Raw genomic sequence first — 13816 nt, forward strand, 5'->3', positions numbered from 1 at the left:
GAATAAAAGGGAAAACACAAAATACTTCATTAAAGCCAAATTTCGAAGACTCAGGATGAGCCAAGTCTTGAAAAATACGACCTCCAAATAATCTTTTTTACACCTTAGGCCTTGCCTCATACTCTACAATCTAGGGACACTAACTTCCTTGCTGTTCTTTGAACAAGATAATCTGCCTCTGAACTTGAGTATTTTTTTTTTGGCTGTCCCCCACACCAAAGAACTTTCCTTTCTTTCTCTCTGCCTCTTAACTTTCTTCAGGTTTCAATATTTCCAATCCGCCTTACTTTTAATATCTTATCTCTTGACTATCTCCAACTTACCCTATTTCCTGTTTGTACATTGTTGTTTACATATTGGCTTCCCCAGTAGATTGTAAACTCATAGAGAGCAGAGGTTTCCTCTCTTTGTATTCTTTGTATTTGTTCAGTGATTTCAGTCAGGTCTGACTCTTTTTGACCCCATTGGGGGTTTTCTTGGCAAAGCTAGTGGAGAGATTTTACAAATGAGGAACTGAGGCAAACAGAATTAAGTGACTAGCCCAGAGTCACACAGCTGGTAAGCATCTGAGACTGGATTGAAGTCATGAAGATGAGTCTTCCTGATTTCTGGCCCACCACTATCCATTTCACCATCTAACTTAATAAATACTTTGATTTGACTGCCTGAGGAATATCAAGGAAGCCAAAGTTACTGGAGCAGACTTGCAGTACCTAGCATGACAGAAGACCTATTCAGATGTTTGATAATTTCTGGTCAATTGATTGTGAGTCAATGAATATATGAAAGACAGACTACAATACAGCCAGTACAGCCAGATAGTATTGATGACCCTCAAAAGTATGCTTAAATCTTTCAAAAACTGATGATAAAAATACTTTTGAGTTATTACTGTCCATTGATATTAATACCTTAGTTTTCGTCTTGTCAAAGTAACCATGGGGCTTTCAGTCACCAAACTCTTCAGAAAAAAGAGAGATGGCACCTAATCTGGTGGATACAAAAGGGTGCTCACTTGGTCCTTGAAGCAGCCTTTATGACTGTTGTCATCATATGCACAACATATTATTCCAAACATTTAGGAATTAGGCAAACTGCTAATCTTCCCTGTGCTGTAATTGGTGTTCATTTTGCAGGAGACCTGCAATTTGTTGACTATAGGGAGTTTGTTCAATCTGCTCAGAGCAGCACCTTCTCTGCAGTATTATATTCTTAGAGCAGAGTCTCTTAACCTGTGACCTTTTTAAAAATGACAACTGTATTTCACTGTCATTGGTGTCCCCTTTACAATCCTACTGATTTTGTGCTTTTCAAACAATATTCTGGGATGGGGTCTATAAGTTTCACCTGACTGCTATAGGCAGCCATGGCATTAGAAGGGTTGAGAAGCTCTGCCTTCAAAAGTTGTCTGGTGTACTGAGAAGTGAAGTGATTTGCCAAGGGTCACAAAGCCAAGTGCATCTCAAAGGCTGGCCTTGACCCCAGAACTCCTTGACCTTGTGACTAGCTCGTTAGTCATTATCCAGGCTTTCGTTGAATAGGACTGTTAGCAAATATGTTACATTTTTTTCAAAGTTCATGTAACCTTATCTTGTACTTTTAAAACTTATAAAATGAAACATTTCATGTGTACCTACATGATCACAGATATTTTTATCTCAGTATCACATTATTAGAGGCTCTGTGATGTCAGATAGCTTTTAGAATGTTTTGATACAATATGAATCCTAACATCCTCATTTTTTGTTAACTGAGGGGAGAGTGGGCAACTGAAGAAGGAAAGAATCTCAAGAAAACTTATAAATCAGAGGAGAATGTAACTTGAATGTGAATGTGCAACCTTTTTTTTTAGTGTAGCTGGAGAAAAAAATGCATTTTTGCATTTTGCTTTTTATTTGGCTCTTCCCTAATATCACCCACATTAGTGCTAAAGTCTCTCTTAGAGACTAATTATGCTCTGTCTAAAATATTTTTACTGAATGTGTTTAGAAACAAGACAAAACCCAACCACACAAAAACTCTTGGTTTCAGCTTTGCTTCTGCTCTGTCAAATTCTTATATTCTCTTTGCCTCCCAATCAGAATTAACTCCCTAATTTGCCTGCAGTCCTTAAATCTGCATTCTGTTGAAGTTTAAGGTGCCTCCTTAACCAACTCAGTAGTTACAAAATTGTCTCAACTGCTCCTCCCAGTGGACTCTCACACTATTAGTCTACATCACCAGTAAGAGGACCTCATCCTGACTGTTTAATGTAAAACGCCTAAGAGAAAGTTCCAGTTTCTCAAGAATCACCTGCAGATATGTTTCTAAAGTGAATATTAAAGTGTTTATAAATGTAATTTTTAATTTTTAAAAAAACTGGGGAAAACTTGATACATCCTTATACTGCTATTATAACCTTTATGTTAAACCTCAAAAAAAAAAAAAAAAAGGAAAAACTCACTGAAACTTAGAATATATCCATGAGAAGATATATTTTGGGAACTTAACTGTCTAACCAGCACCTTGGGAATTACCATAAAGACATATATACCACACAAAGAGCATTTTATACTGTTATGAAAGTGGAAGAAAAAAAGTGAAGTGGACATTTACTGTTCCTTCCTAAATGTGAATTACTGACTGTACAGTTGCAAGAGGCATTTTATTTTTTTGGTTCTTTAAAGGGACAGCTGATCCAATGGATTCTCTTTACTGTTCAGTATGGAAAGATTTTGTCAAAAGATCAGATATTTAGTTACTTAATGTCATGATAAAGAAAAGTTTGTTGATGAATGATTTCAGTGGTTTACTACTTTCGTGTTTCCAATATTTCTTCCCTCGTAGGCTTAAAGAAATATCAAAATTTGACTACTTGGATGCTCTTGTATGTGCTCTTCTTGTCTCCTGGCTTCTTCCCTTGTTAGTTTGTCGTTATTTATATTTTCTGTTATTCTGCCTGCTCTCTTGTGCAGAACACATACACCAATGCCGATAAATTACTAGAAGCAGCTGAACAACTAGCTCAGACTGGAGAATGTGACCCAGAAGAGATCTATCAAGCAGCCCATCAGCTTGAAGACCGGATACAAGATTTTGTCCGTCGGGTTGAACAGCGCAAGATCTTGTTGGACATGTCTGTTTCTTTTCATACACATGTAAAGGAGGTAAGGCATCTGTACCCAGAGCATTCCTAATATAAATTATAATTGGATCTAGAAGCAAATTTGAATTTATTGAAGTGTGGATTGTTTAAGTGGATTAGAAAAAGTGATTATCTTCAGGTTGAAAATCATGAATGTGTCATCTAATTTGGTTTACTTCAGTTTTCATCACCCTCACATGCTTATGGACTCTTTTTAAGACATCAGGTTTATTGGTATATCTCTTCTACTTGTCTTTATTCAAGCAAGAATGTAATATGTTCTTTTTTCAAGGAGTGGTTGTTCTGGGAACAGAGTGATTGAGGGAAATGGGAAGAATATATAAAACTGAAACAGCATTGTATTCAAAGAGTTTGTTATTCTTTTTGTCCCTGGATTGGTGCTCTAATCCAATTGCTGGGACAGTTTAATAAGATTTGAATCTGTCTCAGTCTTGTGACTGAAATCATGAGTGCCTTCAGATTTTATCACACCAAGTAGCTCTCAAATGTAGGCTAGTATTAAAAGTATAAAGGGATGCATCTAAGAGACTGTAGAGAGGTTAAGATTATCCTAGTGATGTTAACTTGCCAACTAAGTATTTATTTTTTAGGGGTTTTTTTTCCCAGTAAAATGACTGGGATTGTAAAGGGAGAGGGATAGATGGGGAGAGCTGTGTAATATATTATTTAGCACATGGCAAAGATTGAATTCATGTTTTTCTGACTATACAATGCTAGTGGGAAGGCTTAATTTTCCTGTGTTAATCATTGATCTTACATTTTAATTTCTCTACATTTTTATTGAGTTTTGGGGTGGAAAATGGTGTCTTGTTTGTTTCTATCAACCCAGATGATGTTGGTTTAGGAATTACATTAGCTGTTGGAGATGGGAAGGATGCAAGTTTAAATTTTTTTCAACTGCTATTTTCCAGGAGGAATGCTTTTCTATGGAACCCCCCCCCCTTTTCTAGGAGAACAGGGTATGAATACGTTTCTCTTCAAAATAAAATCAAATGTGGTGAGATTTTACAGACAAGACAGAGGCTAACTGCCTCACTGTGTCACTTCCTGTGATTTCAGATTTTGATCATTGTGAGGGGTGGAAATTTTTCCTATTTCATTAAAGGACTCTATTGTAGTATAGTACTTTGTAAATGGGGAAAGATCCAGGTCTCCTTTTAGTTTGAAGAGATATTAAACTTAGAAAGATTGTGAGATTTGTACAGATTTTGACTGACATAGTAATGTGAGGGATTATTTTCCAAGGGACATTAGTTATATGACCTCTCTGGACCTATTTCCTCATCTATAAAATGAGGAGATGATAATGAAAGCTGACATTTATATTACACTTTAAACTTTTGTCACCAAATGCTCTGTGTATCTTATTCTGTTTGACCCTCACATAACATTGTGAAATAAACAGGACAAATATGTTTTTATTCCCATTTATGATAAACTGAGTCTCAATTTTCTCCTCTGTAGAAAAAAGGAAAATAATTGAACTGATTGATTTGCATGAATATTCCCAACTCTTTAAGTGCCATGATCCTTCAAAATATTTTCAGAAATACAAACTTTTGAACCAAATAATTAAAATAACACTCTAGGAAACCTCTAATTTTGAAACGGGCTATGTTCCAGATTTTATCTCAAAGTCACTTCTTAAGTACTCAAAAGATATTTCTCCCTTTTAAAAAAGCCACTTATTAGTGTCTTTCCTAATTTAGCAAAAAGCCTATTTGTCCATATAATAAAACTGGAAGTATTTTGCATCTGCAATAAAAATGTTAGAAAATAACAAAATTTTAAAATGGTGAACTCTTTCTCTAAATCTATGATCTTGAAAAAACTATCAGGAAGATAGTTTTAGGATTTTTTCCCTAACTTTATCTTGAAAGCTGATACATGAAAGAGAATAAAAGCAAGTTCAGAGAAAAATGAGGAAGAGGAAGGAAAGTCTGTGGAGATGCCTCAGGGTATTTCTATAAACTTTTAAGAGTTTCAGAGATTATGGCACTGGTTCCTCATTATTTCTAATTTCACTTCAAAATACTGCCTTTTCTTTTTTCTTGTGACAAGAAATGTCAATATCCTTAGTAATATTCATGTTTATAGGCCTTGGTTAGGGGTCTTTTTGAAGAGTAGAAATGGAAAGAAGCAAAAGAGAAAAAAGGAATCTTATTGTAAACTAGGGTGTGTGTATGAGAAATTATTAGTAAGGGAATTGCATTCTGGGAGCATGCTGCTTTATAACTATCACAAAGTAAGGGAATTTTTTTTTAAAGTCCAGATCTGTGATTTCTTCTGAAAGGGGCTCCAATTTGGAAATTACCTTAAGTAATGTAGCTCATGAACTTTTCTGAAATTTTTATTCTTGGAGAATCACCTGTGATGTTTAATGCTTAGATAGTTTGTCTGTGTACTCCCAGCTTCATATGAGTCAAAGGCAGAACTTGTACTCAGATCTCCCCACTTTTAAAGACTGATGGGATGGGAGTCAGCAAGACTCATTTCCCTAAGTTCAAATCTGACTTCAGACAGTTACTAGATGAGTGATCCTGGGCAAATCACTTAACCCTATTTGCCTCAGTTTCTTATTTGTAAAATAAGCTGGAGTAGAAAATGACAAACCACTCCACTATCTTTGCCAAGAAAACTCTTAAATGGGGTCACGAAGAGTCAGATATGACTAAAATGACTCCAGCACCTGTCTAGAAGATGAGGACAATATTGCCAAGCAGTTCTTCATGCTAGCCTCTAGGAGACACTTTGGAGGGTGGGGGAGAAATGGGGGTGGGAGAAAGGATGATGGACTAATAAATCCAAAGAGGTATGCCATATACAGTGGTAACTTTGGACAGGGTATTTCATTTCTCTCTCAGTTGGCTCAAGTGTAAAATTAAGGTAATAGACTGGATGTTCTTTAAGGACCCTTCCAACTGTCCTGTTCTGTGATTGCTGGCTAGAGCAGGTTGAGGGAGAGAAATTTAAATATCTTCAGAATAGATGACAAAGAAAAACAGTGTAAAGTTAAAGATTCCTCTTTGCCATAAAGTTGGTCACTGAACAGGCCTAGTTTGTACCAAGTCCTTATGCTAGGTACTGGGGATATCTACCACAGAACCTTTGCCTCTGCCCTCAGGGAGCTAACACTCTATCTGGGAAAATAAGATGCCCACATATATGTAAAGACAAAAAAAGCAATATCAGGCAATTTTTATAGGATTCTCCTAGAAGCTAGGAGAATCAAGAAAGGCTTCCTTATGGCCTTAGCACTGGATCCAACCTTGCCTTATTTATTACTTTCTCTATATTCTGTCATCTCCCACCACCATCCCTTTGTATAGGCTGTAAAAAGTTGCCTGGAATGTATTTTCTGACTCTGTCCATTGAAGTCCTTCTTAGTTTTCAAACCTCAGCTTAAGTCCTGTGCTCTGAATGAAAATTTTCCTAATTTCCCTCCAAATGAAAATGCTGTCTTCCTTCTCAACCTTTCTTTGAACACATCTCTGAATCTCTGACTATTTCATGGACTACCCTAGATCATAAGGCTTTCTGTATATGTTTTAACTCCTCCATTATAGTGTAAACTTTTCAAGGGCAGAAACTATGGTATTTTGTTTTTCATTCTTATGGACTAGCATAATGTCTTTTACAAAAACAGGTCCTTTCATTGTTCATTAAGTTGTTTTCAGTAGTGGTAGGATAGTAGTAGTAGCAATGACAATAACTTTGAAAGAATAAAAGCATATTCTAATATAAGCCTCAAAACAATGTTATCATATAAGTGGTATATTATTAACCACATTTTATGGATGAAGAAATTGAAGTTCAGAGAAACCTATTTTAAATTCAAGCAACTAATAAGAGGAAAGGCAATAATTTAATCCCAGATTTCTGACCTCATGGTTTTCACGTCTCACTACATCAGTCTGGGATTAGAATGAATCATTATCATGAGTTGTTGCTTCGTAAATGTCATTTCCGTTTTTTTCCTTGACCTTATTGTTAGTTTTCAAAAGGAAAGGAAAACTTGTGTGTTTGTGTGTGTGTGTGTGTGTGTGTGTTTTAAGACAACTATTCCCTGATGGCTATGCTTATATTCATTTATCTTTATAATAATAGTATTCCAATGAAAGTTTGAATTATGTCTGATGACAAAGTATTATGATGTCAATGTCAATATATATATAATATATGTATATATTTTATATATATATATATATATATATATCAGGAAATCAATTTTAAATGGAATTGTGTTTAATTTCAACTGACTTATAAACTTCAGAAACCAATATTTTCAGTAGGTGACTAGTATACAACTGCCTGAAACTTCCCTGAGACTTGGACCTGTCTTTAAAGGTTAAATACTTTCCCCCTTTTAGATCTCTTTACTCAGGTTGGAATTCTCAAGTTCATTTATTCTGTTATTTTAAGTTACTCTCTAGTACTTCAAAGTTACCAGAGTTCCCAAGCAATGGCCATTGTACTCAGATTGATGACCAAGTAAGAATTTAGAAATAAAATGAAGAGCTGCCAGGTAAAATTTACAAAGGGACAGATGTGTTTTTACAGTACAGAAATTTAGGGAAGTTGACCCAGGTGCTTTGGAATGTTGCCTGATTATCCCCCTAGATACTATTTGACTCCTTGTTAGAGACATTCAGTCTTTAGATTTATTTTTCCCCTGAAATCCAAAGGGTTTTTTTTTTTTGCACTATTTTTTATTTGTTTACATAAGGCTTCCATTGCCATAGGAATCTCTGTAGTAGGGACTGAATGTTGGGGGGGAGGTGTTTGTGAAGGAAGGTAAACATTTTTTAAAATTGTTTTTGATAAGGAGAAGTGGTAGGTTGTTTTGATTTTATTTAAAGCATATCTTTCAGGAATCATGTTTTAAACTCATATTGCAAGGCTGCTCCCCTAATTAGTTTAAGAAGAAATTAAAAGGTGCAGTAAGGTAAAATTGAAGCAAAAAACTAATTAAATGTGTTTTCACCAAATGTCATTAAAGATAGACAGCATAAAAGTAGATCAGTTGAAAAATGTGGACCAATTCTTCTAGAACAGAGCATATAATTTAAAACAATGTTGATGAGGCTAAAAAATGCAGGTTTGCCCTATTCCTGCTATGCTTGCATTTGGAGTCCCATAGAATTAAGTGCAAAAGGCTTTCTTACCCACACTATTAGAGAAATTAACCCTAGCTCCCAACTGTTTGGAAGCTAGGTTGGTCCTATTGCTCCTTTCCTCCAGATAAAGAAGTCCTGCAAGTTTTCAATAGTCGGTTTATTGTTCTCAGAAAAGCATGCAATGTTGATACCACTAAAACCACAAAGATAAATGAAAGATAGAAAATACACTGAGGCTCAATGATGTCTGCTCTTTGACTGTTTTTTTTTCCCTCCTCTGGAAGGATAGTGATAGCATTGTAGAGTTGTCCATGACCAGAACAAGATTAAAATTTGATAGGGAAATATTAACAAGATAAATTTAAAAATCAATAGATAATGTCAGTGCTACTTAGTTTTTTTATAGTTTTATTTAGCTGTGTGACCTTGGGCAAGTCATTTAACTCTGTCCCAGTTTCCCTCTTCCATAGAATGAGCTGGAGATGGAAATGGCAAACCACTCTAGGATTTTTGCCAAGAAAACCTCAAATAGGGCCATGAAGAGTTGGATTCAACTGAAAGTCCTAAACAACAATAACAAAAATGTTAACATGTGGTTTTCTAAGTCAACATGTGACTCTAAGGGGATCATAACTTGCCAGTTGTGTTAGTTTAGTTAGCTTAGTGTTCCCTGTTTCTATTTAAGTTTGGCCCCTCTGGGTTGGTGGACAGAGACCCACTTCTGACACAGAGTAGCTTTGTGACCCCTGAGGAGATCACTTAAACTCTCAGGGCTCCAAGCAGATCTCTAAATTGTCAAAGAGTTGCTGATCTTCACTGGAAGTCCTACATATTTTTTTTAAGCCAGACCCAAGAAGATCATCCGTAACTCTGTAACTTAGAACCTTAATTGCCACATCCATACAGCTAACATGTCTTAGAGATGTCCGTAGAGGATCTAACCCTACTGCTTTTTTTTTAAATTTATTTAAGGCAATGGGGATAAGTGACACCCAAGGTCACACACTTGGTAGTTATTATTAAGTGTCTGAGGTCGGATTTGAACTCAAGTCCTCCTGACTCCAGGGCCAGTTCTCCATCCACTGTGCCACCTAGCTGCCCCTCCCTACTACTTCTTATCATTGAAGTCACAGGCCTGCTTTGTGAGTGGGATTGCCAAAGATATTATGATTATTGTAAATGAAGAGCCTACCCGTTAAAAGCACCTGACATTCCTTGATCTGGACCAGCTGAGTCCATAGGGAAAGGAGAGAATAGGGAAGGAAGGAAAGAGAAAAGTAATAAATAGGAGGGAGAGTCAAAGAAATAGGATAGAGAGAAACACAGAAGGGAAGCCCTCTCAAGAGATCCAGTCCTTTTAGACAGAAAAGAGAGACTGCAATTCAGAGCAAATATTAATTCAGTCAACTAAGGGATATCTGGGGTCCTTCCATCCACATTACAACTGAGCTATCTTTGGTGCATTGTCTTTCACATTAGTGTGAGCTCCTGAAGCAGGTCTCACTTATAAATTTCTATCCCCAATGCTTAACTCAATGCTTGCTACATAAAATAAGTAGTTAATAAATGAATTTTTATTCAGTTTCATTCATTTATTAGAGATGTATGTTTTTTTCTGTATCCATCTCATTATGCAGGTATGAAAGAAATGGGAAAAGACCATGTAGGTTGAGGTGGAGGATAGATAGGTAGAATGGAGGTGGGCATTTCTACAATATTATGTATACTAGGCAAAACAAAATAAGCAACTGATCAGAAAATACCCTAATATAAAACCTATCTTTAGCCTTATGATATAAATAAAAGTATCGATTAGTATTCGTTGTAGCCTACATCTCTGTGATCTACTTGAAAGCAATAAAATGAAAGTCACCCTTAGGCATGTGATTTGGGTCATTGGGGGAATTGTATTTGATGTGCTGATCAGGAGACTGCATTGTGAAATATAGGTCTTGGAGGTGGTAAAATAAACCTTTGTCTTAACACAAGATTGCTGTCCTTTAACTACTTGATCTTTAAGGCCTCTGTTTTGTCAGTGTTCGATTAGATTGCAAAATGCTGAAGCAAAAACTTTTCCTCTTCTGGTTGTAGTGTTACTACTTCACAGTCAGAACTGTGTCTAAAAAAATAGAAATCAATAAACAGTAAACAACATAGGTAAAACAACAATTAAGAGCCAAACCTTTTTATCATGCATTCAAGTTGAGTTGGGTTTTTTTTAATCTCTCTGCTTTTGTTTCTAAACTTTTCAACTGGGCTCACAGATTTTAAACTTTTTGACTATATGGTTCTCTGAGATAGTTTTCTATGTTTGGGTTCCCTAAATCTGAATAAATTACTGCTGGTGACTAATCTAGTATGACTTCATCAGGAACAGTGCATGCAAGAGTAACTTCATTTTCTTTTTTGAGAGGGTTACAAGATTTGTCAATCAAGGAAATGCCATTGATATAGTTTACCTAGAAGTTAACAAAGCATTGACAGTGTAAAGGGCCCTGACTTCTATGTCAGATGTAGGTTTGAATCCTAACTTTCCCACTTATTATCTGTATGACCATGGCCAAGTAACAATTTCACCTAATCCCAGTTCCTTTTGTGCAAAATTAGGAAGTATGGGTAGACTGGTGGATGCCATGGTCTCTTCCAGCTCAGCCTGTGATCCCCTGTAGACTCCAGTAAAATGTTTCTAAAATCTTCCTCTATAGTGCTTAAAAATTTTTTCATTGATTAAATACATACATAGATGATATGCAGATGATGTCAAACTGAAACAGATAATCTAACCGCGAGCATGACAGACTATGACATTTAAAAAGTTTGAGGGACATAAGTTTCTGGGTAATTTAATCATTCTACTAATAAGGCTAAGATGTTTATTAATAAAAGAAAGATCTTGGAATGCCTATGTGAGCCCTCTGGCAGTGGGTTCACAATTTATATGCCTTTGGTAGGTGTTCCAGAGGATGGTAATCAAATCTGATTAGCTAAAAATTAGAGAGAGATATCAATTTTCATCTCACCTATAAGACAAAAGAAAGAATTCACATTTTCCCAAACCTATTTAAGTAAATATAGTAGGTAGGAATCCTCCCTTTATCCCAAACTTAGAATTTCTTTTACTATTTTTCAATTGGATCTTTAGTCTGGAAGTCTTTGAGCAAGATAATCCACATTAGTTGATTTCTGGATAAAGAAGTAGAAAAAGTAAAACCTTGGTCTTGATTCAGTAATTAGTTATTAAATACAAAAGAAAAAGTTCTTTCTAGGCAATCAACAAGCAATTACTACATGCTTAAAGTGTATATGCTAGGACATCTAGGTTGTGCAAAGAGAGTACAGGACCTGAAGTGAGAAAAATTCACTTACTTAGGCTCAAATCCAATCTGACACTAGCAGTGTGCCTCTGGGCAAGTCACTTAATCCTTTTTGCCTCAGTTTCCTCATCTGTAAAAGGAAATGGCAAACTACTCCAGTATCCTTGCTCTCCCCACTTCCAAAAAAAAAAAAAAAACAAGCCCAGAGTCATGAAGAGTCAAATAGGACTGAAAAACTAGACATCAATCATATTGTGGACCATGTACACCACTTAGTATTAAGGATATTAAAAAAAACAACATGGTCCCTGTCCAAAAAGAAGTCACATTCTGACATTCTGATGAATTCAGGATCTCAAAAGATCTAAACAGACTAGAACACTGATCTCAAAGATCTAAACCATCTAGGACATATATCTGAATAGAGATAAATCTAAAGTTTTACACAAGTTCTGGAAATTTATTTCACTAGTATGAGATGGATGATGAAAAATAGCAAGACCATAATTAACCTATTCAAAATAAGACAAAATGAAACCTGAGCATTTTAGTAGAATGCAGCTTCTCACTATGAATCAGCAATTAATGAATGAATATATTTATTGCATGCCTCCTGCGGACCAAGCCCATTGGTATTAAAAAAAGAAAAGCAAATAATCCTTGCTCTCAGAGATCTCAGCAGCCAAAAAAGCAAATTCACTGTTTAGGCTGCATTAAGAGAAGCACAATATCCAGGATGAGAAGGTTGTAGAACCACTTAGCTTTTGTAAGACCACATCTGAGTTATTGTTTTCAGATCCATTCTTCTTTGTATGGAAGGACTTACATAATATGGGTCTCACTCAGAAGACAACCAGAATAATGAAGGGACTAGAGTTGTCCTGGGCTGCTTCTGTTTCTGTCAGTTATTGGGTAGTTTTTTGTTTGATATTGGAACAACAAGGATAAGAATTGAGGACACTTGAAATTGATTCAGCTAATGAAGCTTCCCTTCCTGAGCTGCCCCTCATTTTCCACCAGGCAGGCTTCAGAGTACCTGGAGCTCTTTGTGGCTTTTTTGTACTAGACACAGGAAATCTTTAGTCCCCACAATCCAAAATCTCAAGAATGGTCACAATAATTTTGTGCAAAAACTAGCCTATCATGGGGGAAGGCCTTAAGGATATGGCTTCCAATAGAAGTGTTAATGTCATAATAGAAGTGCACTCTGTATATTTAGCCTGGAGAAGACAAAGGACAAAGTCACCATACAGAAGCAGCTAGGTGGCTCAGAGGATAGCCTACTTGACTTGGAGTCAGGAAGACCTGAGTTTGAATCCTGACTGTTTGACCAAGGGCAAGACATTTAAACTTATCTGTAAAATGAAGGATTTGAATGGGTTCTAAATTCCCTTCCCTCCATAGTCTGTAATCTTCAGTATTTAATGAACTCTCCCAAGTTGGGCAGATTAAACTTGATTTTTATAGGCTCCAGACAACTGCGCTTGAAACAATGGGGACAATGAAAAGCTATCTGCCAATTCCAGTTGTCCAAAGGCGGGAGGAGCTGCTCAGATGATGAGAGATTTTCTCTCACTGGAGGTCTTCAGGAACTAGTTCTATAAAAGACCTCTGCGTTCACCTGCGATACTGAGTTTCTGGACAAATGCTGTCCTAACAAGTAAATTAGATGTGGAAAATGAAAAGGTCAGGTTTCCAAAGGATTTGCTTGTCATTTCCCCAAAGCTTTATGATTGCTTATCTTCTTGAGAAGGGGATTGTCATTCAAGTTCTCAGAATATTCAGAGTGGTCAAAGACAGGTGCCTTTTCCCATTGAGCATGGGAAATTTTGGAAAAGTCCTAGTTATGACAACTGACTTAGAGAACACCACCAAGAAAGTCCTTCTGATGGGGGATTTCTATGTCAGCCCTTACACTTCTAAAAGCTTGTATGTTACATGGAGTCAGACTTGATAGTGTTTAAGAATAGCTTTTCTTATAATTTTATCAATTTAAAATTTTAATCTAGATCAGTGGATAATGGCCCCCCACCCATTTCTGGCAGGTAGCTTCAGTTTATAGCTCAAAACAAGACAAATGAGAAATTATGCTTAATTAAATGAAATTTTAAAATGAAATATATTTGAATATATAATAAAAATTTAAATGATGTCACATAAATCTTAAAATCCATTGCTCATTTCATACTGAAGGCCTATTTTTCCTAAGGAGTGCTATGACCTATAAGGAATCCTTATGA

At 36.0% G+C, this 13816-nt stretch overlaps 1 protein-coding gene across 6 annotated transcripts in view; it reads left to right on the plus strand.

Moving 5' to 3' along the window:
* The window catches only part of TRIO (trio Rho guanine nucleotide exchange factor), a 600806-nt gene that overhangs the window by 394004 nt on the left and 192986 nt on the right, over window positions 1-13816 (plus strand). For all 6 annotated transcript variants that reach the window (XM_074199605.1, XM_074199606.1, XM_074199601.1 and 3 more), the window contains one exon: window positions 2955-3146. In XM_074199605.1, coding sequence (XP_074055706.1) covers window positions 2955-3146 — 192 coding nt within the window. The remainder of the gene's footprint in view (window positions 1-2954; window positions 3147-13816) is intronic.

Source organism: Macrotis lagotis, chromosome X (genome assembly GCF_037893015.1).
Source record: "Macrotis lagotis isolate mMagLag1 chromosome X, bilby.v1.9.chrom.fasta, whole genome shotgun sequence".
In the NCBI taxonomy this organism is placed as follows: domain Eukaryota; kingdom Metazoa; phylum Chordata; class Mammalia; order Peramelemorphia; family Peramelidae; genus Macrotis; species Macrotis lagotis.